This window comes from Phycomyces blakesleeanus (assembly GCF_001638985.1).
Source record: "Phycomyces blakesleeanus NRRL 1555(-) unplaced genomic scaffold PHYBLscaffold_4, whole genome shotgun sequence".
NCBI classification, from domain to species: Eukaryota; Fungi; Mucoromycota; class Mucoromycetes; order Mucorales; family Phycomycetaceae; genus Phycomyces; species Phycomyces blakesleeanus.
This window is the reverse complement of record NW_017265137.1, coordinates 2929140-2952667: the sequence shown is the minus strand read 5'-3', so window position 1 is coordinate 2952667 and position 23528 is coordinate 2929140. Positions and strand designations below refer to the sequence as shown.

General features: G+C 32.6%; 7 protein-coding genes across 7 annotated transcripts; 4 read left to right on the top strand and 3 right to left on the bottom strand.

The window, feature by feature from the left end:
* Positions 1-1660: 1660 nt before the first annotated feature.
* On the top strand, positions 1661-2646 carry PHYBLDRAFT_73599 (hypothetical protein; the record flags this gene model as incomplete). Its single annotated transcript, XM_018442885.1, has 5 exons — positions 1661-1788; positions 1846-1983; positions 2295-2362; positions 2580-2595; positions 2619-2646. The coding sequence occupies 5 exons, from the start codon at positions 1661-1663 to the stop codon at positions 2644-2646; spliced, it is 378 nt and encodes a 125-aa protein (XP_018296157.1).
* A 486-nt stretch (positions 2647-3132) lies between these two features.
* On the bottom strand, positions 3133-4130 carry PHYBLDRAFT_141982 (hypothetical protein; the record flags this gene model as incomplete). The annotated part of the gene is made up of 5 exons (XM_018430718.1): positions 3133-3159; positions 3246-3323; positions 3470-3798; positions 3868-3882; positions 3992-4130. The coding sequence occupies 5 exons, from the start codon at positions 4128-4130 to the stop codon at positions 3133-3135; spliced, it is 588 nt and encodes a 195-aa protein (XP_018296156.1).
* Positions 4131-4644: 514 nt separating this feature from the next.
* Positions 4645-8354, top strand: PHYBLDRAFT_141981 (C2H2-type zinc finger transcription factor; the record flags this gene model as incomplete). The annotated part of the gene is made up of 10 exons (XM_018430717.1): positions 4645-4891; positions 4942-5162; positions 5576-5776; positions 5867-6016; positions 6124-6457; positions 6599-6729; positions 6819-6994; positions 7348-7544; positions 7936-8014; positions 8165-8354. 10 exons carry the CDS (start codon positions 4645-4647, stop codon positions 8352-8354), a joined length of 1926 nt encoding a protein of 641 aa, XP_018296155.1.
* A 2274-nt stretch (positions 8355-10628) lies between these two features.
* On the top strand, positions 10629-11309 carry PHYBLDRAFT_141980 (hypothetical protein; the record flags this gene model as incomplete). Its single annotated transcript, XM_018430716.1, has 4 exons — positions 10629-10808; positions 10890-11002; positions 11105-11204; positions 11274-11309. The coding sequence occupies 4 exons, from the start codon at positions 10629-10631 to the stop codon at positions 11307-11309; spliced, it is 429 nt and encodes a 142-aa protein (XP_018296154.1).
* A 7717-nt stretch (positions 11310-19026) lies between these two features.
* Positions 19027-20963, bottom strand: PHYBLDRAFT_141978 (hypothetical protein; the record flags this gene model as incomplete). Its single annotated transcript, XM_018430715.1, has 3 exons — positions 19027-19211; positions 19460-19649; positions 19722-20963. The coding sequence occupies 3 exons, from the start codon at positions 20961-20963 to the stop codon at positions 19027-19029; spliced, it is 1617 nt and encodes a 538-aa protein (XP_018296153.1).
* An 829-nt stretch (positions 20964-21792) lies between these two features.
* Positions 21793-23047, bottom strand: PHYBLDRAFT_164985 (hypothetical protein; the record flags this gene model as incomplete). The annotated part of the gene is made up of 6 exons (XM_018435127.1): positions 21793-21855; positions 22005-22078; positions 22143-22179; positions 22275-22342; positions 22525-22590; positions 23041-23047. 6 exons carry the CDS (start codon positions 23045-23047, stop codon positions 21793-21795), a joined length of 315 nt encoding a protein of 104 aa, XP_018296152.1.
* A 213-nt stretch (positions 23048-23260) lies between these two features.
* Positions 23261-23514, top strand: PHYBLDRAFT_141977 (hypothetical protein; the record flags this gene model as incomplete). Its single annotated transcript, XM_018430714.1, has 1 exon — positions 23261-23514. A coding segment is annotated over one exon (254 nt), but the record flags the coding sequence as incomplete, so codon positions are not given.
* Positions 23515-23528: the final 14 nt, after the last annotated feature.

The window sequence follows — 23528 nt, the reverse complement described above, 5'->3', positions numbered from 1 at the left end:
TATTTGATATTCTATGTACATAATTAACACCCTTATAATTTTAGAGAACAAGCATCTTCAAGCAAGCTACACATTACTGGTTTTTTTGAGAGAAATAATATCTGCGTTGCATTGCTCAATTCAAATAGTATGAAAGATGATGAGGAAAGCAGTCCAAAATATATATTTGTATCACTAGACTGTAAACCTAGAAGTATTCTTTTTTCTTAATAAACACAAAATAAACCAATAAGAATTGCAATGTATATATGGGGGGAGAAGTATTTTGCAGTTAATTGTACAAGAAGGAGTGTCTAGGATTGGCTCAAATTTTTGTTTTGGAAATTATAACCATGGAAAAGTTAACTATTCCATTAAATTTCATGCTTGTTCATCGTTCTTTTAATCTAAAACAAACATAAAGTATTACAAGAAATATAGTTTTGGATAAAATGCTTTGATGTAATAGGGAAACTCTATATACAGAGAATGCTAATGAACCCTGCTTCTCAGCTGCCCGAGCTTTTCCTATGTTCAAAAGTTAGTCTTTCTACTTAGTAGAAAGGTGGCTTCATATCTTTGTGTAATTTTTCTGATCATATGAAGAAACCTGGCCTTTACACATATATTTTAACAGTTTTTAACAGAAGAATATCCTATTATTTTTCCAGTGTTAGATGCTTGTTGTCCAGTAATATATTCTGCAAGTATATTCACTATCTTAAACATCTAAAACATATATGAAAGACCAATTGGCAAAGTCAAGATCTTTTATCCTAAAAAGTCAACTCTTACTGGTTGCTTATAACTACCAATTTTGTTTACCAATGTCAACTCTGACAATCCGGTAACAGTACTTTCCCATATAAAAAAGCAAGTCACAGATCTCATGGTGTTTCATTTTGCGTGAAAAATTTTTATTATGCATATCCTCCTTAATACTTTCTCTTAAAAATCTCATCTCTTATATCAGCTAAAAATGTCAACCTTTAATATTACCGATGATTATGAAAATCGCATTGTTCCTGATCACATACATTCTATTGACTTCTTAGCTCTTTCATCTGAAGATGAGTTCACAAACTGGTTGAATAAAGTAGCAAAAAAGCATGTCAATTGAATTTACCATCAATTGTATGACCATAACAAAAATAGGGCTTTTATTGGGTTGTCTCTTAAAGAGCCTTTAAAAGTAAAAACAGTTGTATACTTATGTGATCATGCTAGAAAACCTTAAAAAAAACCATTTTCCTCGCAGCAAGTTCAGAAGTATGTTAGAACTACAAAATCTATAAAAATCGGTTGCTCAGCTAACATATACAAGCATGCAATGATTGATGGTATAATTTATATCAAGTATAACTGGCAGCATTCCGACCATAATCTCTTTTGAATTGAGGAAATAAGCTACTTCAGATTGCCTGATAAGCTAAAGCAATAGGTGGAAGGGCTTGTTGGCCAAAATATGAATTGGAAATCCATTAAGAATATGCTTAGAATGAGTGAAGATTGACTTTTTGAAGTAAATATTTTATAGTATATTTTGAGGGTCTTTACTGACTTTAAGCTATATAACTTGAGCAATCTGGTAGTCAATCTTCTTTCCCTGCATCTCTTCTCATAGATTATCAATACGTGAGAAATGTTATAAATGCCTACGTAATGAAGCTTTCAAGAAGACATGTCAATTACAAAGAAAGTGTCAAACTTTGGATGGAAGAACTCCATGAGAATAGAAACACAACTCTGTTCACTGTTCATCAAAATGAACCTTTTGTTCTTTCATAGGTTTCAGATTGGCAAAAAGAAGTAAATATATTTTTTATTTAATATTTTTTATTTTATATTTACTTATTTAATTTATAGTTACAACAGTATCTTGAAAACTCTGAGGAGTGGTGTATTGACTCTACACATAAAACAAGTAAATCCTTTAATACTTCAGCTGGTGAAGATTCAAAAGATTGCTTTCTTTATACAATTGTCACTATGGCTAAAAAAGTGGTAACATGTTACCACTTTAGTAGCATAACTGCCATTTTTTACATAATAAAAAATGTTAGATTTGACTCTGTATAGCGCGATTAGAGGTACAGTTGCCACTTTTTTTTAAAAGACCGAGGTTCATTTGTTTTTTTTGTTTTTTTTTTGTTTTTTTTTTGTTTTTTTTTACTCCACTGTATCCAATACCAGTATATTCCCTTGCTTTATCTTTGCCATATTAAATGAACCATTTATTGAATTGAGTTGAAATGAATTGGAATGAATTGAATAGAATAAAATTTTGCTTTAATTTATGCTTTATTATATGATAGCAGTACTACTAAAAACCTGTCTATTAGAACTTGCAAAAAAGACATAGTATTATTTGGCTACTGCAGAGGTATGCAGTAAAAACCCTTTATCCCAAATGAATTTCATGTGTTTTGAATACTTTGATATAGAATAGACAACCTTCTTTAATTCTTACTGGTTTCTACAAATATATCAATGTTAGAGGGAAAATAAACAAATAGACATAATAATGTAGTGCTTACCTTTATGTTATATGCTTGATAGCTTCAAATAATAATTTTTTGCTATAGATATATATATATTAGAAAATAATATTAACATGTAAGCTTCTTATGTTATTAAAGAGTGTTAGAGTGTCTACAAGACAAGTGAAAAAAGCAGTGAGTATCACTCAAAATTATTACCAAATAAAACCTGAAAAAAATTTTTGAGTCATACAATATAAAGTCAAGTTGAATCTAGTTGAAAACTGAATGAACATTGTTTTGTTAACACGAGATGTATATTCTATCAAGATACTTACATAGAATATAGCATCTATCAAGTATAACATTGCAGCACAAGAGTATTATTAGTTTTTTTTGTTCTTTAAAAAAAGAATATATTGTGCTTCATTCAAAAATTAATTATAGCAATGCTACAGATGTTGTACATTAGTTTTCAATGCTGATGACTATATAGATAACAATCATATAAAAAAGAGCAACGCATCTTTATTTAAAGAGAAAGGGAATAAAGAAAACAAGAGAAAGGAAGAGAGAAGAAAAAAAATATATAAACTGAACTAAAAATACACTAAAAAAATATTTTGAACCAATCAAAACCTCCTATTATCTTTGGCTTCTCTTGTGTGCTGGCTCAACACTCATTTCTGCCAGAGAAGACCTTTATAAAAAAGTAAAAGGTTTATATTAGTTTTGTATTGACAGCACCAAACCAGCAGAAACCATAGCAACTCAAAGCATATCTACCATAATAGGCAACTTGCCACCATCCGTTTCCAATATATTATCAGAAGACAATGAAGAATCACTTGCATCTTGCTGTGCCTACAGATTTTTTAAATGTTAACTAAAATATATGAATGAAACCTTTTGATTAATAAACTTACATTGTTCTTCTCTACCATTCTTCTTTTTTGCTTCTGGCTGTCACTTTTGAAGCTTCTCTGGAGAAGGCTTTTTGCATGCTACACGCTCTTGCATTTGTAAATAGCAAAGCCGTTATCCTTCGCCAGTCTCTCCAATTGCATCATGTAGTACTCCTGGTGCTTTGCCAGGATACCTTTCCATTCTATACTGAAAGCAGAAAAGTTCTTGTCAATCAGGTCATGCTTGATGCTATGACTCAAAGTCTTAAGCTGTAGTCGCTTTATTGTCAAATTGCTGTCTAAAAGAAGTACTAGTTGAGGCAAAGGCTGTTCTCCTGGAATTTCTTTGTAGCATGCTTTCCAGTCCTGTTTGTGAAGCAATGGCAACAACAAATTGTATTTCTGGAATTCATTTTCCCCTTTGAAATCGCCACCTGTGCCAATTACTCACTTGCCAAGCTTGTCAGGATACTCAGTAAATTGAGACCTTTTCACAGACTTACCAACACGTTCAAGAGCTACAAAAGAGAAAATTGTATGTCATAATATTAATAAGGCAAGCAAATGTACTAGAATAGAGTAAATATATCTTACCACTTTGCTCAATGATGCTTTGTTACATTGTACTAAAGTCTTGTGTGCTTAACGTTAGGACAAATTGTTTGCTAAACTGATCTTGAAGCATGCGTATCATTTGCTTTATTTCAGCAATATCAATTTCAATTTTTCTGACAGAGTTTATGAGTGTGGTGTTGATATCAGACATTTTTGAATTCTTATTTTTTAAGAAAGATAAAGTGAATAAAAGTTGTAATTCCCATTATATATATATTTCATAATGTTTACTTATTTAACTTTCTGAAAAAAAATATATCAACTTAACCATAAACATATGGTTGCTACGACATTTTTTTTATTTTTGGTACCAGAATATTTTACTAATTAAAATAATGAAATCAGTATAGATGGACTATACAATAGTAACACAATGTTTAAATATCATAAAGTTAATTAATTGTTAAGCATTGATTTTTTAAAATAAATACTATGATAGACATACTTATATCATACTTGTTGTTATTTTTGATCAAGATGTGTTTTAACTAATATTGTTATTATTGTCTTTATTGTTGTATCATCAATACAAGAATTTGTTTTAAAAAAAACATTTTGTCTCAAAAGAAAGAGTATATAAACCTCTCTTTTACATTCCAAGAATATTATCAAAATCCTCTTTACACTTTAATATCATATATTAAATGCTTACCAAAACAATCAATATGTCTTTCTCTAACACCAATCAGCAGGGAGATAGATTATCTACAGAAAAATATCAATGTGCTCAGTGTGTCCTGTCGTTTTATAATTACCAGCAGCTTCAAAATCATAAGAGAGTTCACAGAGACGATCATATAACAGTAGCTGTCATTGATCAGTTTATTCTGCATGATGTTAAAATACAACATGATGGAAACAGTATCATTGATGACAATGAATTGGTTAGTGATTCAGATAATAATAATCAATGTAATAATATCATTAATTTATCTGAATACTTATCTGATAATGCATTGTAGATTATGCCATGAACACAATGGAAATTGATGAGATCATTTCATACAAGTGCGGCTGTAGTTTTGAAGACAGTGAGGGTAAAGCTCATGTTTATAATAGCAGTCAAATCGGTGGAAATACCTTTACAAAAGCCAAGCTGATGAGTATTCATCTCTCTCAATTGATGCTTCAGCACAGAATTTCCAGGGCAGCTTACAGATACATCGTCCAATTTGTTAATACTGTAAAGAACATCCAATTGGTCTCAGTCATTAGCGCAATCAGAATCCCTTCCGACCATATTATTATTAGACCAATCAAATCATTGCATCCATTTCCTTAGAGAGAACACTCATAGCACCAATCACATAATTATTCTTACAATTAGCAGACATAAATATTTATATAAATACTTGTATAGCTTGATCATAGAAAGATCAAGCAAACAACTTCTTTAATAAAGGAATCTATCTATATTTCTCTCTCTGTTTTCTCTGTCCTTGTCTCTGTCCAGATCAGTTTCTGACAAATACAATCATTCAAGATCCCAATGAAATTATGTTAGATAAAATAAAATATTTATGTTATCTTATACTTTAATTCAAAATTCTAGCATGTAGTAATGTCATTTCTTTTTTTTTAAAACCTGGGGCTAAGATTAGCCATGGCAAAACTGTCAATGCTTTGCTTAAGTCCAAGTCAAGTGTCAAGGGCCATGAGTATGATGTCTGTCCTAGTGGTTGCCAATTTTATGGGATTAATGACAATCAAGAATCGTGTATTGACTGCAGCAAACTGCTATACAAGACTGATCCAGAGCAAAGTGAAACATCATCCACCAGTATGAAGCTCATGTCAGTCCGTGATATGTTTTCTCAAATGCTGGCTGATCCAGCTACAAGAGAACTCCTCCATTAGAGAGCAAACCAGGAATCTGTAGCTGGTTAGCTCACCAATATTTTCGATGGTGACAGTTACAAGCAGTTAGTGCAGCAAGGTCTGTTCTCAAATTCCGACGATATTGCCATTGAGTTATATACTGATAGTTTCATTAACCAAAAAAAAGGCAAGAGTTCGTACAACATTGTTCATGCTGTTGTATTCAGCCTTGACCCATCAATAAGATAACAAATCAATTAATATATTAATTTCAAAAAAAAGTTACTAATAAAAAGCTTAGATACACAAATGAATACCTCTTGCAGCTGGCAATCTTGCCTGGTCCCAAGAAGCCTACCCACTTGGACACTTTCCTGACGCCAATCATCATTGAAATAAAAGATCTTGAGGTGCATGGCTTGGTAATCAAGAGCAATGGAGTTGAGGTTTGCTGTGCCAAGATCCACTTGTTGCTTGCTTCTGGTGACATTCCAGCTGTGGCTGACATGGCGTACATTGGCTCACATGCCAGTTTGTTTGATTTCCAAATCTGCGAAACAAAGGGAAAAGCCCCAGACAACAGATGGCACGAAATGTACTTTGAAGATAGTTCTGCTCCTTTGCGACCTTTGGAAGACTTCAAAACCAGCAATCCTATAAGTATATAACAGTTTAATTAGATTTTTCTTGTATTAAATAATTGCTTATAATAGATAAAAAATATATACCAGCCAAGTATCTTTAGTAAGCTGTCAGCCTTCTCCAGATCTTCTTTCTTTGCACTGGATGAACTTCATTTAGTTGCAAGAGGAATTGGAAAGCACATTTATAACTTGATCACTGTGTCCCTTACCAAGGAGACAAATATTTTTATATCCATCCGGATGATACCCTCTCCACCACATAATACTCATTCTTCATACCAAGAACTAGTCTTGTGACAATTGGTAACTGTATCACAAGTTCAAGACCATATATATCAGTATCATTCCAAGGCAGTTTTGATAACATCTTTTCCAAGATTGATGGTACTTGCGTAGTTGATTGGCTTGACTTTCTGTTGTACATTGTTCTCACTCTTGTTGTTCCGTTCTTGCCAAACAGAGCTGTGAAAACTGCAGTGCTGTCACTTGTCAAATGTTGTGCACTGACATTGCAATGGATGTTGACTTCAGAGTTGTTGGATGAGATAGATGTGTAAGTCATAATGCCTCTAACACTATATTACTATATATAAAACTAATCACAACTTTCTTTAAAAATAGTAATAACAACAATAGACATTTTAAACACTGGCACCACTATCTATTGCAATTAGTCCAGAACAAGACTATATCTTGTAGTGTCTTCAGACCAGTACAGCACTATCTTGTACAAATACAATTTATTATCAAGCAACTAGATCCACTTCGGTGCTACTCCACTTGATCAATGGAGAGAGTAATTGGTGTCTTTTCCAAGCTAATCAAGTCTAAGTGCAAGGGCGGCCATAATGCCAGTTTTCTTGTGGAGTGATTTACATTGCATAACTATGTCAACACGACCATTAGTATCCAGAACGAAATTGATCTTATTCAGCCCAAACCGTATGGTATAGAAAGTTATATGGATCTTCCTAATGATCCTAGTGGTGCACAGTTGTGGGAGCCATTTCATCGATTTGCTCATTTGAACAATGATTTGGTGGAAGATGTGACCAGCCCTAGTGTGAAGGATGCCTTAACTAGATACTATCAACAAACTTCAGGTTTGATGATTTCTGATATTATTGACCTTTATGCATTTAGAATTTTCAATTTTTTTCAAATGTCGGGTACTACATTGTCTTTGTCACACCAGATTAAATTGATCAAATTTTCAAATCTGCCTATATATATCATTGGACATATAATATAACTAAAATTACAAGCAGTAATATTAAATAATTTTATTTTTTCTACTAGTATTTTTAATAGAAGTTTAGTACAAAAATTAAAAGGATATAATTGGTTGCAAATTTGAAAAAACACACTTCTTGCAGAGCAAAATTTGAAAAATAAGAGATCTTTTTTTTCAAATTTCTTTTGTTTTGTTACACTTAATTTTAAGTTATAATTTGAAAAAAAGCCTTCAATATTCTTATAAAGTAATTTTTTTAGTTTCTTCAAAATGCATAAAGGTCACTATTGGTGATTCTACGATTGTTGTTGCTAGTCATTTATGGATGAATTCAACTGTGTATTCATCTTGCATATATTGACAAAGAAGAAATAAAAGAAGCCATGGTAATCATTACATGATGTTTATCTGTCCTTACAGAAAGTAAGTATATTATTTTTCAATATAAAACCAAAAGTTGCTTAAAATATATTTATTTATTTACTTTAGCAACCATAACATAATTGCTTATAGCTGGCTCGTTGGTGTGGCAATATTCTTCTTCCAGCTTGAGGATTCCCTTGGCTCTCTTCGTTTCCTTGCTTTTGTTGACGTAATGAAGGAACATGACGCGGCTGCCCACGACTCATCTGTACCAATTGTTAAACAGCGGTCACAAAACAGCGCAACAGGTCGCTAAACACAACCCACATATACAGTAATAAGTGTCGATAATATTTGTCATCTAGTTGGCCTTATAAAATACCCACCAAATGGAAATCAGCTCTATATAATTGCACCTTATTATGTTTTCAACAATAATATATGCATTACAAAGGGCAACCTTTCTATTTTATAACTTTTTTTTATTTTTTATTTTTTATATGCTCTATATACCCTATATTTTTTATGCTTTCTATATCTCCCATATATTCTATATTATTATTTCTATTTTCTATATACCTTATGCTTTTTTATTTTCTATATATCTTATGTTTTTTATATTCTTTACATGTTCTACATGCCATTACGCAATTTAAATTAAAATAAAATTGTTAAGTGAACAAGAAGAGAGGTGTATTTTTTTTAAAAAAAAGTCTTGATTTTAAAAAAAATAATGGCAGTTATGTTTCCATTTCGTTCACACATTCCATAAAAAATTAATCCAAATAAAACTAGACATCTTTAATATTAAATAAAACATACATTTCAATATTTAAAGTAGTCATTACAGCTTACAAACACTTTCTAGACTATTTGAAACATCATACAGCAACAAAAAAAACAAATTTCATGCTACTTTTTTAAAATTTTGCTAATGACATTGCCATCTTACCAAAAATTACAGAGAAATTATTGGTTTTTGACCAGAAAAATGGCAGTTATGTGCCTATTTTAGACATAGTTACCACTCCTATAGCCATAGTGCTAGTCAACTCACCATTGATGTCAATGCTCACAAGTCTGGTACTACCTATCATGGAACTTACTTATTTGTTCCTTTGATGAGTTTTAATTCTATGGAGGGTCTGCTATTTTTTCCCTCCACGAGATTGAATTGAACATATATTTATGGCTTTTAATAAAAGAGTTTTTTTTAAAATTGTTTTTTTTTCTCCCGCCCCTTTATTTTACAAAAAAATTAACACATCCACTATGTCCAACGCCATTTTTACTATGTCTAATATACAGAATGCATTGGTCAATTTGCTCATCAAAGAAGTAAAGATGCTCCCGTTAAATACTGTAGTGTCAGTTAAAGCCAACCATTGACTCAATTGTCTCAGTCGTATTCAAACTCTTTGCTCAACAAAGTAAATAAAAAGGAGAGATTATAAGACAAGAGGGTTGGTTTTTGGCAAGACAAGATTGTGTCATCGTGCAGGAGAATATATCCTGGATTGAAGTGTCTGTTTAGCTCAAAAGGACTGGAAGCATTGCAACTATACTGCTATTCTTCATATTAAGCAATATGTTAACAACCCTAATGCTGTTGACTTTTGTATGAAGAAGAATTATATAAATCATATTCCTGGAGAGAGTTCAGATATTAGAACTTTGCCTTTGACTTCTGAGACTGTTAAAATAATTGAGGATTAGTTGAGAGAAGGAAGCAATTGTAGAAACACTAGAATTTCTGTTCTTAGACAGATTGAAGAGTAGGGTACTGGTATTATAAAGCCCAATTAGGAAGACATATATAACAGAATGAGAAAGATGTGTGAATAAATATGAAGAAAATGCTTTCTATAAAAAATGTTAAATAAAGATATAGTTAAAAGATTTGTTATATATGTTCCATCCCAATGAAGACAGATCTCTGGCAATCTGAATGAAAGAGAAGCTGCCATCTCAGAACTATTGTGTTTTTACTGCAGAACTTTCTTCTTTCAATCTCTTTTTATTACCTTTTGCCTTTGGGTTCCAATCTCTCTCTCAAATTGCTTTAATGACAATCTTAAAGTCCATTTGTCTTGGCACCACCCATGGTATCTCTGTAAGAAGTGCTGAAGTCTTGTACTCTCTTGTTACTTGGCATTCTGAGACAGAAAAAGGCATATTAATTGCCTACATAATTACCAATGATCATAGTGCTGCCTGTATTAGCCAATGACTGACACATCTTCAAGATAATAGTCATTTTATGTCTATGTATATCACAATTGATTATAGCATTCCTGAGATCAATGTTATCACAGCAGTACTATCTCAAACAGCAATCTATTTTTGTGAGTTTTATGTTTTTCATGCTTGGCAGCAAAACCTTAACAGCAAAATTAAATTGGATGCTTTGTATATCTCAAAACAACTTAGTAAATATAAGAAACAGCTTAAACAACATTTAAAAGACATACTTTTAGAGTCAAATGAGCACCACTTTCTCAGAAAAAATTAAGAATTTAAACAACAAATATAGCAACAACAGCAATTCTTGAATTATTTTAAGCAAAGATGGGTTGGAAGTGATTAAGTCATGAGAAGATGGGGAAGACCTTATGTGACCCAGCAGCACTTACGATATCTCACCAACAACTATATTGAATCGTGGCACAACCAGCTGAAGACGATTTATCTTAACCATATACATATAAGAAGACTAGACCGCCTGATCTTTATTTTGACCAATGATGTAGAGTTTTATTACAAGGAGGAAGTAAAGAAAATCCGCATAAACAATGAAAGAATGGGGCCAGTTGAGAACGAGTTTTTTTGATACTCTTATGCTGCCTCCCAGATTCAAGAGGACATACTCCCTACTATGATCATCAGCCCGTCTGGTGAGATTAGAAACAGTATGGAAAAGTCTGATGGGGAGTGGAAGATCAAGTCGTTCACGTCAAGTGATTTGTAATATAATATATTTATAATTAATAACTTGATTCAAACATGCTCTTACCCAAGCTTTTTGACGTCACAAATTTCTTGCAAGAACACCTATTTGTTGAAAAGATTTGCCAGTCTTGACTGTGTTTACTTTTTGCAACAAGATCAATATCGCTTGCAATTACAATTACCTGAGGTGTCAGTAGCAGTAGATGAGAAAAGAAATGTAAAGGAAAAGAAATGCGTGGAGAATAAAAGTAAGAGAAGTGGTCAGAATATGTTATATTCTTGACAGCAACTTATGGCAAGTGTATCAACACTTCATCATTAAAGAGAAGATACTGAAGTAATGCTGAATATGTCAGGAGTTGACATTGGAAAAGTAGATTTGATGAACAGCATGTTAGAAGAAGTACAAAAGAAGTTGGATCTCATTCAAAGTATGAACCTGTCACTCTTTAGAAACTTAAACACACAAAGATAATAAAAAAACAATATTATTTATTAGAATATATTTTGAAAAAAAGATTAAAAATGCTAAGAAAAAATGTATGATTCTCTAAAGAGAAGACAAAAGTAAGATCTGAAAATACAAAAAAAAACAAAAGTAAAGACTGTTGCAGTCTTTATATTCTATTTTCAATTCAATTTTGTAGAGAGAAAAAGTAGCAGACCCCCATAGAATTAAGACTCGTTGAAGGAAAAAATAAGTGAATTCCCTATTACAGCTAACTGCCAGACCAAACCACTGAAGAGACCTAACGTCAAGTGCCTATCACCATAAACTAATTAATGCTACGTTTTATTACAACACGTAGTTCAAATGATGCGTGATCTGTTAGGTTTGTTGTAGATTGTAATGGATCACTTGGCATATAAAATACAATAATTATTGAATAGAACAGAAGACAAATACAGTAAAAGGTGGTAAGCAGCAATAGTTGACAGGTAAGAAAAGAGAGAACAACCAATAGAATTGTTGTTAAAAGCAAGAGAGAGAAAAGTATATGAAAATAGAATAATAAAGCAGAAAAGTAATAACCAATGAGAAGACCAAAACTGACAAACAATCTTTCTAAAACCAAGAAGCAAATATATTATATCGCAAGATAGTATAAACCACAAAGAGAAGAAAACAAGAAAAAGATAGTGAATTAAATAATTTCATTAAGTTGAATTTGCTTCTCTTTTTATAGTCAACAAGATTTAAAATCGATAATAGAAGTTTGGAACAATAAAGATAGTAAAAATAGAATGATAAATAATTGATATGGCAAGGATAAAATATATGAATAAAGATACAGTAAAAATATAATAATGAAAGTACTGATATTGTGCGGAAATGTTGGCAAGATGAATTATGTACATTGTAGAAGAGGAATGTTACTAGCATGGGGGATCATGATTTCAAATGAGTATAATATAGACAAATATGTTAACAAAGGAAAAGGAAAAAGTATTGTATATACAAGGAACAGAGAACAGAAAAATTCTCCTCTTACCACCAAGGGCACAGCATCACATCAATAAACTGTTGATGTCAGCCTCTCATAACCGGGACAACACATCATAACAAACTGCCAGACAAACACACCTAGCAGACTGACCTTCCAGTACCAGACACCATGACATAACCAAACGCTGGACTTGGTTACAATACACGTGACACAAATATTGATGCGTGATGTGTTTGTTGTGAATTGTAACAATATCACTTGGCAAATAAATGTAATGTAAATTACAAAATACAAGAAGAAGAATACAGTAATAATCGAAAAGAATAGGTAATTTGACAGAATAGAAATTGGTGACAAACAAGTAGAAAAAATAGAGAGAAAATAAAAATAGAAATTGTGACAACAACAAAGTTTAAGAAAGGCAAAAAAGAGAAAACAGAGAAATGAAGTATATCAAGATCGACAGACAACACTAAAGAACAAGAACACTGTATATGAATGAAGAATAATGATAATAATGAACAAAATAAAATAAGATCAAGGGTAGAATAATGATTTTATTGATTAAAAAGATTGTTTCTTTTATAAACAAAATTTTTTTGGTTAAAATATTTTTTTGAGGTAAAGAAAAGAAAGTCAAGTGATAAATTTTACTACATGTAACTGGTGTTGATAGTAGAGGTAGAGTAGAAAAATATAAAGAGAATAAAATAAAAGTATAGTAAAAATATAGTAACTGCATAAAGGTAAAGTAAAAATATAGTGAGTTAGAATAGAAGTAAAGTAATAATATAATAACAATGTAGTTAAGTAAAGTAAAAAAATATAATAATAATATAATAATGAAGTCTAATAAAAATGTAATAAAAAATATTGTAAATAAATATTGGCAATAAAGAAGTATATAAAATTAAGGGAAAGAAGTTATTGTGGTAGTTGAAGTTGAAGAAGTTTTTAAGAGGAAGAATTGAAGATTTGAGATTAGAAACAAAGATTTATAAGAGCTTGTGTAGGTTTTGTTTATTGAGAAAAGATTTTGTATCAAAGTTCAACAAGGTTTCTACACTGAACTACTACTGCTATTTATATTATTTTGGATTGGGAAAATTATATGACTGGGGTCAGGTAATCGATCCTATCTAAGTCTTAATCAGAGCAACGTGATCTTGGGATAATTAATGTATGATTAATTATATAAATGTGTGTAGTCCCAATAAAGTATTAACATCAAAAGTAAATGTATTTATGAGTTATAATTATGCTTATAATAATACACTGATATATCTCATATTACGATGATATCATCATATGAAATATAATCACTATTATGCATACTTAACCTGTGTGTTAAATAATAAAGTAATTGGTAGACATCTTTGACTGGAATAGCTGAGGCCTTATATTATTTCCTTCAGACTTATTCTCAATTACAGCAGTAGTCAATATTCATTTACAACAGAAGTATAATTTTTTGTAGGTGATGAGTGTTTCTGAGGTGACGATATAGATGAGTATTTTAATTATTTAAGAGATGGAATAAAATTGGAGGTTTAGGTATAAGAGGTATTGGTGTTATGTATGAGGTAAAAATAAGATATAAAATAAAACAAGTGCAGACAAGAGTATGGTAAGACTTTGTTTTATTAGAAGAAGTGAAAGAATCAGAAAGGAGATGATGTTCTATTGCTATTAGTGTTGTGCGTTTATATAGACATTGTATTTAGCTTGGTGATGATATGATAATATCATGTAATGTCTGTTTCTCTACTATTATCTTCTATGATTTAGCTCTTATATTTTTAGTGATATTGACTAGAGTCTTAGTATTTGTCTTAGTATGTTCTTTACATAATTTCCTTGTATAATGGAAGATATATCTTTTAGTATCATTACTAGTTGTTGGTAACTCAATGTACGTATTTATTGAGTGTCTGTACTTTTAATTTAAATCTACAATTATGTTGGATACAATAATTGGAAACAAGATTTCTCAAGAAATCTGGGGGGACCACTCCTGTCCCTTGCAACATGTCACTTGGTCAACTCACCATTGATGTCAATGTCCATAAGTCTGGTATCACCCGTCACAGCTCACCATCAGACCAAACTACTAAAGAAACCCACTGTCTGGTATCTATCACCAGAAATTGGCGACAGCCAGAATTGTCTACAACATGCATGATACGGTGATGCGTGTGGTGCTTGTATTTATAGTAAATGTTGACAGGTAATATTATCATGGTTTTTGAGGTTTGAATGGGTTCGTAGATGTGAAATAACCTCTCTTTTCCACAAGAGAGAAAAAGACAGACTCAAAAGAGAATGTAGAATTAAAAATAATAAAATCAATAAGAGAAAAATAAGAGAAAAAAAACAGTACTATTGATCAATCTCGATAAACTTGACTCAATATACTTGGATAATCAAACAAGTAAAATATCAACAGTTAAATATTAAGAGAACTTATTATCAGAAAATAAGATGAAAAAAATCAATGTTTAATAAATGCAAGTATTGCGATATTTATAGTTTTGCAATTGACTTGTTGAATAATTAAATAAATAAAATTATAAAAAAAAATATAATAAAAGTTGTATAATCAACAATTTATTAAATGTGATTTGTTCTTTACTATCATTAAGTACAAATAAAATAAAATAATTATTAAGTCATAATTATGAAGATAATTATGCTTGTAAGAATATATAATAAAAATAATATTAATTCCAAGTTGATTCGTTTATGTGAAGTTTTATAAAATAAAATCAACAGTAAAAAGATTGAGACGTATATAAGAATACTTTGAGACTGTATATAGGTTGTCTTTATTAAAGAATAAAAAGTTGTTCTTTTTATATCAAAACATGATCTGCTTTGTATTGTATCCAACATAATCGTAGATTCAAATAGAGCGCACAGACAATAAGACAAAGACATATTGAATAAGCGACCAGTATCAATTATACATTATTTCTCACACTATCATTAAATAAAGAATATACCGATAACAAGGTCACACACCTTAGTCAACATCACTAATCACTCAAACAAGAGCGTGGGTAATAACTTAACAATATATTATCTATGATATAAGAAAACAGACATCACATGATATACTCATATCATTATCCTAAATACACACGCAATGTCTATATAAACTCACATAGCAAATAGCAATAGAAGATCATCTCTCTTTTCATCAATAAACAGAGTCTCACTGTACTTCTCGTCTGCACTTTGTTTTTCTTTCTTTTCTAAAAATATAACACTTTGTCAGTCACATCTTAATTTTTTAAGTCTGAGTTCATTTAGATATTAGAGAGTTGGTACTGCTATGTTTATAATTTAATCTAATTGCAGTGTCCTCATATTAACTCAGTGCTTACTGAGCTGTCATAATTACAGTACTTACTGTAATTAATTATTGGTCTTATTGATTTACCATAAGTAAAATAAATAAATTATTCATTTGTTCTTGTAATAATAGCTGTTTTACTATAATAATAGGAATATGTTCTTAGATGTAATAAATCCAACAACCAAGTGTCTGGATCACCACATTATTCCTACCCAGGTATTAATTAAATACCATTCAAGTACTTTATGCATTTTTTATATATATACGAGTACTGTGGTGCTCAAATAACTCTTTATTTAGACCTTACTGCGTTTCTTCTTTTGCAAAGCTGTCTTTGCATAGTTCTTTCTTTTTATACCTGACTTTTCTTTGGGTATGGAATTTACGACTTTCATATCCTTCAATAATCTTTTATTGGCTTTGTTGATGTCTTTGATACTTTCTGGTGCTTCCCCAATTCTTTGCCAGTATTCCTTAATAAATTTAGGATCAGTAAAGTGGTCCTCTGGCTCTCAGGTATCATGAGACTCATCATAGTCCAACCATTTGCATCTATACAAATAATTGTTCATATCATCTTTCTTATGACCAATAATTGCTTCGACTTCAAAAAAATCATTCTTTTGCTCTAATATCTTATTGGACACTTTTTTTAATAAAGAAGGAGAGTAATTCCTTGGTTCTAAAAATCCATTTTCATTTTTCAATACATAAGTATTGGCAGCAGCCTTTTGAACAACAGTATAAAATCCCTTATACTTTGGATCTAATTTATTCTGTTTTTCTGTCACCAAAATCATAACTATAGTTCCTGGAACCAGATCTATCATTTTGTGACTCGTGTCAAAGCGTTCTTTTTGCTTTTGTGTGACGTGCTTTACGTGTTCAAACACGGCAGGGTAGACTATCTCAGTCATTCTTTTAATTTTTTCTTGCAATTCTTTCTGAATCTGTTTAGCAGTTGCACTATCCTTCTCTTTACTAAAATCGATGAAGTCATTTGGATTCCTTCCAAACATTAATGAGAATGGCGTACTCTTAGTCCTAGCATTATATTTGCTATTCAAAAACAACTGTGCGGATGGTACCTTCTGATCCCAATCAGCAACATTACCAACTATTTGTTTTTTAATAGTGTTCACTGCCGACTGGAAAGCTCTTTCACTCGCACCATTAGCTCTAGGATGGTACTGCGAAATCAACGCATGTTCAAAACTAACATTCTCTTTTATACAAGTCATCAGCGAGTTCACAAACTCCCATCCACAATCACTCTGCAACTTTCTCATTGGACCCCATGTACTAATGACATCCAGTACTTGTAATGCAATTGTAAATGCCCTTTTATCAGGTATGGCACACAATACGTAAAATTTGCTTGTGATGTCTATCATCACCAACAAGTACTCATTTCTTCTAGTCGACGTTGTAAATGGCCCAGCCAGGTCTACTCCCCAACTGTCACCAGGAAGTGTTGCAGTCACTGGTCTTAAAGGGTTATATCCTTTTCTTGTGATATTGTGACATTGACACTGTATACGCGATTGTATAAGATCACTTGCTTGACTCTTCAAGTTAGTCCAATAAATACCTTTTCTCTTTAAGGCATGTAGTATAGCTTCTACACCAAAATGATCTTTCAAATGTTTTTCAACTAATAACTCATTCCTTTCATTTTTTGTGGGAGGAGTAAAGTACTCACCACTCAAGATGTCTGGTAGCGGTTCCATAGTGACAGCACTATTTCTCATGATGGATCTAACCATACTATCCCCACCCAGTTCATTTGATAATGTTTCAGTCTCTTCAGACAAACGTGACAACACATCAGGAAGCACATTCGAAACACCAGGCAAATGAACGATCTTAAAGTCATACTGTAAAATCGTGTCCATCCATGCAATCATCATCAGATTTGCAACACGTTGGGTGTGAATATATGTCAATGCCTTGTGATCCGTGTACAAGGTAAAGTGAGAACCATAGACATACTTGTGAAAACGCTTGAGTGCAAATACTAACGCTAGTAATTCTCTTTTGGTCGCAGAATATTTTCTTTCACTTTGGGATAAGCTCTTAGCCACAAAAAAATATATTTTTTCTTGCCATCCTTGACTTGATACAACACTGCACCAATACCAGTAAGAGATGCATCACAGCTGATACTAAAAGGAGAGTTCATATCTGGGTACGACAACACCAGATCACTCAAAAGTGCTTTTTTCAAGTTATTAAATGCAGTTTGATGCTTATCTGTCCATAAATGGGTAATCGATTTTTCATTTCTCAATGAATCTAGTGGCGACATAATGGAAGATACATTTGGAATCAACGTTCTAAAATAGTTGATCAACCCACAATAACTTTGGATATCTTTACCCGTCTTTGGTTGAGGAAATTCAAGAACATTAACAAGTTTTCTGCGGTCCATTATAATTCCTTCAGGTGAAATATGAAAACCAAGCAAATAAATTTCTTTCTGAAAGAAATGACATTTTTTCGGATTCAACTTCAAATTGACCCTTGTTAATCTCTCAATGACTTGCTTCAAGTGTTCCTTGTGTTCCTCGAACGTTTTGCTTGCGCAAACAATGTCATCCACAAAAAACCGTACAAAAGATAGTCCTTCCAAAGCTATACTCATAGTTCTTTGAAATTGTGAACTGATATGCTTTATACCAAGCACTGTACCAATAGGTGTGTACTGTACACCACGCCATGTGAAACTAAGTTTGTGTGTGTCCTTTGGATTCAACCTCAAAGAATTAAACGCAAATTTCAAATCTAGAGTGGAATAAATATTCGCACCCTTTAAATCTTCAAACAATTTACCAATCAATGGCAAAGGCATACGATCAATTGACTTCAACAGGCAATTAATTAATCTGGGATCATGACAAACGCGATATCCAGTAATTTCTCCTTTACCATTCGTCTTCTTGACAACAGTCAAAGGCGTATTCCATTGTGTGTTTGCAGACACTCTTTCAATTATACTATTGTCCAGCCATTCTTTTACCTGTTCATCCACCACACTTTGCATCTTATATGGAATAGGATATGGGCTTCGGAAGGCTGTAGCATTTTCTAGTGTGTCCAAACACACAATACTTTCAGGTATAGTACAAAACAAACCCTTTGGAATATCTTGATTGTCCTTAATGAACGGTCTGATATAATTCATCGCGTCTTTAAACTGTTCTGGACCTACAGCTGGATTATTTTCTTTTTGTTCATTCTCTCTCTAGGGATTCAAGAAGATCACTTTTGTTATTGAAGCATCTATCAGCTTCTCTACGTTCTTCACTTGAATCAGCATCATCATATGATAGAGGTAAACCATAAATATCAATACCCAGAGTGGACATATAATCAGTACCAATACACACAAGTGCCAATTCTTTTAATATGTGTATTGCTATCAGTCAAACGAATAAAATACTTATGAACATTGGAATTGTTCACTAAATCTTTGTTGATGTGATTTACATAATTAATAGATATTTTATTCTGTAAACAAAAATTCTTATTCACAGAACTGAATGTGGCACCACAGTCCAACAAGGAAATGGTTCTAATAGAATTATTTGCCAGAATGGGGAAGGTAATATTAGTGCTCATGTTCTTAAAATCTTTTTTAATGACCATGTCTTTAATTGTCCTTACAATTCAAGATCATCTTGGCCAAAGCACTTGTGTTATCTTGGTCCATTGACCACGACGTTGAGGAACTACTAGCAGGGGAAGAGTTGCCACGAACAGAGAAATGACTATCACGAGAAGGGGGGAAACCACCACAAGCAGGGGGGGAAGCTACTGATCTATCAGCAGGTGAGCGCACAGCCATTCTTGACACCTTTGTCAAGTAATTATCCCTTTCAGGACAGGTGTGACCCTTCTCTCAAGCACCTTTGCAAGAAAAGCAAACATTATCTTTGATTGCCTTCTTAAAATTCCAAGACTTCTTAGCGTGCTTAGGATCGTTGTCCCTGGCAATAGCTCTCTTCTTTCCCTTGTGACTTATCGAAGAGGAGATACTATAGGCATCGGCAAATGACTTCCATTTGGCAGGGGTGCCACACTCTGCAGGTTGGTTGAGTAGGGCCGTGGAATTGCTAGTGGCTACACTGACTAATGAGATTATATTCTCCACTTTGGAGGGCAGTTTGGTGCCATAGTTGGCTGACAATGGGATCAGGCTTGCTTCCCGGACTTCCGGGTGCAAGTTCCACCAGAAACAAAGAACTATCTGGATACCATTCTCCAAGGACGCTTGTCTTCTAGCTGTTTGAAATTTAGCTCCAAACGCACGAACTGACTCACCTTTCTTCTGCATCATTTTCCACACACGACCCATGTTCAGAAATCTTCTGAAAGGAGTATCATAGTGATCCAGCAGAATCCCTTCTGTCTTCTTCCACTTGTATGCCTTTCCCTTTAGTTTGTCTTCAAACCAGGATCTTTCCTCCTTGTTCAGGCATATGGGAAGCAGACGCTTCCAGCACAAGTCCAAGGACAGGGAATAAGACTCCAAGACCATAGTGAATTCTTGGCAAAAATCGTACACAGAGTCAAACACGTCACGATTGTGCTTCACCCTGGTTTCTGTGCAGAGCTGCAAGAAAGGTAAGTTGCTAGGGACTACCATGCTCTTCTTGTCTTCAAGAATAGCAGGAGGGGCGTTGGCTTTTTCAAGCACCTTGAGGGTCTTCTGGGCATCCTCAAACAATTCTTGAGCTTCCCTCTTAATGGAAGAAGCATGTCTGACCGCGTCTGACATGGGGTTGACCTTCGAAAGAGACACATAGTTAGCATAAGCCACATAAAAGTTGTTCTTCTTTATGCTAAGGTCTTTCTTCGCAGAAGCTAACAACATTTCCAAAGTGATGGAACTACTAGTGTTGCTATTAATGGCTGATGGGACGGTAGGCACAAGAGTAGGAGGAACAGAACCAACAACTGAAAGAGGTGGCAAGGAATCAAGACTAGTGTATATCATTTCAATATTACCATTGATGGAAAGAGCGGTGGATCCAAGAAGAGGAGAAATGTCACCAATTTTCGTGAGATGTGTCTGTTCACTCAGAATGGGAGAGGGAATACCAACTTCAGTAAGAGGGCTTTGTTCTTCATGAGGAAGAGAGTTGGCAGCAGAGTGTTGGGAAGACATTATAGAATTCAAAGTAAAAAATGTGAAGTTTTATAAAATAAAATCAACAGTAAAAAGATTGAGACGTATATAAGAATACTTTGAGACTGTATATAGGTTGTCTTTATTAAAGAATAAAAAGTTGTCCTTTTTATATCAAAACACGATCTGCTTTGTCAGTCACATCTTAATTTCTTAAGTCTGAGTTCATTTAGATATTAGAGAGCTGGTACTGCTATGTTTATAATTTAATCTAATTGCAGTGTCCTCATATTAACTCAGTGCTTACTGAGCTGTCATAATTACAGTACACTGGAAAAAAGTAGAAAAATACTGACGTGTATATATGGGCAAACGGTACTGGAATAACGTGATATATCATAGTTGATATTTTTTTCCACTAGGTTTTAAGGTCATCTAGCACTGTATGTGCGAGACTTACAAACACTACAGTATATGTAGATGGGGGGTTCCGCAAGTAAGGTTTGATAGCACTTTTGATATACTTGTTATGCTTAATAAATAAATAAAAATATTTAAAACTATGGATTTATCTCGGTATTCTTGACACAGAACAGGAAAGGTCAAAGACGGATTACATCATGTATATTGCTCCAATGGTTTATTTGTACTACACCTCACCTTTACTGACCACCTTTACTGACCACCTATACTGACAGTTCTTTAAAACCTCCAATCATCAACAGCATAAAAACATGTCTTTAAAATTATGGACCAGTAATATGTTCTTTATTTATCTGGTTTCCCATTCTTGTTAGGTTGGTAATGGTTTACGCTTTTATTTTTATTGGAAAGAATAGAATGTTTCTAGGTTTCAAATGTAATAAAGCTATTCTATATCCTCAGCTACTTCTTGCTCGGCAAGCTTGTTATATTTGGGATGAAAAATTTTCTACAAAAAACAAATACCTGAAGAAAATGAGGTGCTCGTTACCTTTTTTTAGGGGTAAGAGCAGTACTCTTTGAGAATAGATAAAACATTAGTGATGGGAGTGCGTGCGTGTTTTATACTGCAAATTTTATGGACTAATTAATACTTACATCGGAAGTACCCAGTACAAATGGACAAAGAAATAAAACATTTACAGTAAAGCACGGGATTATGATTTCTTTGACTATAAAACAATAGGAAAGAATTAATTTTTGTGAATTGCGTGATAGAATAATTGATTTACATACCAAAGACAAAAGATTTCTTTGCAGACCAAGATATTATCTGTAAAGCAGTAATATCGTCTCTAGTAGAGAATATACATTAATATACAGTATAAATAATATTATTGTATGTATAGAAGTAAATAAAAGGCTTACCATGGAAATGACAGTAGCATGGGATGGAAGTTCTTGAGGAATGGCACGTTCGTAAGAGGGATGTTCATCTATAATAGAAATTATATTCAGTTATATAAATATTAAAAAGAAATAGATTAAAATAAAATAGAATATTACCGTGTCAATATCCGTGTTTGATTATAGAGAGTATTTTTGGCGATGTGGCCTATATTAAAGAAAGAAAAAAGTCAGAATAATTGTATGGAATGATGGCATAAAGTATATTTACTAACTCTGGCTAATCCGGATGACTGTTGTGAAGATGGCGCATCAGAATGAGACGAAGAGTGAGTTTCTATGACATTAAAATATATTGTTATTTTTTAGTTATACATAAAGAAGTATATATTTCTTTTAAAACAAAGAAAGTGCCTTACCATAAAACCTTGCAAGTGTAAAGAGTGAAGAGAGAGAAACAGAGAGAATACCTATGACAGACAAAAAAATTAATTCTTTTGTTCTTTGTAAAGAAGTATTTTGAACCAAAAACAATCTTACCAGAAAAATTTGCAAATATGACAAGAATTGAAAAGAGAGAGAAAAGAGGGAAATAACAAAAAACGAATAAAAAAAGTAAAAAAAAAATCTTAAAAAAAAAGAAAAAAGTGTGTTTAAAACAAAAGACTAAAATGATTTCATCAAGTCCCAAAGCAATATGAAAACTGATTTACATCCCAGTCATTGCAAGAAGTATTAATAGAGATTTGTATATCAAATATATTTTGAATATATATAATAATCATACCTTTCATATAATACACTTTCCCTTGCTCTTACTCTCTTGTTACTTACTACACTTATACTCCCAAATCAATACACTTGTTCTAACAATTCAAGTATGTAAACTTGATACGATTTATTTTTAATTAAATTTACATAAATTTAATTGTAGAATGACAGCAATAATAATAATATAATCTGAAACTAATCATTATAACCTTTCATTTTATTATATTCTGTAGACAATGACTAACACAAGACGTGAACGCGCAATTGCCCTTCGTCCTGTTGAGATTACCAATCAGCAGCTTATGGAAATACTTTCTACTGTGAGAGCTGATATGTCTACCGTAAAAGGACAGATCGGCAATGTTGAGCAAACTCTGACCAACATGAATGGCAGAATTGGCGTTCTTGCCACCACCAGCACCAACACCATCAGTGCCATAGATAGTTTGGCCAGAACTCCCCTTGCTGCTCCTGGAGAGCCGAACTCACTGTTGCTGCACCTGT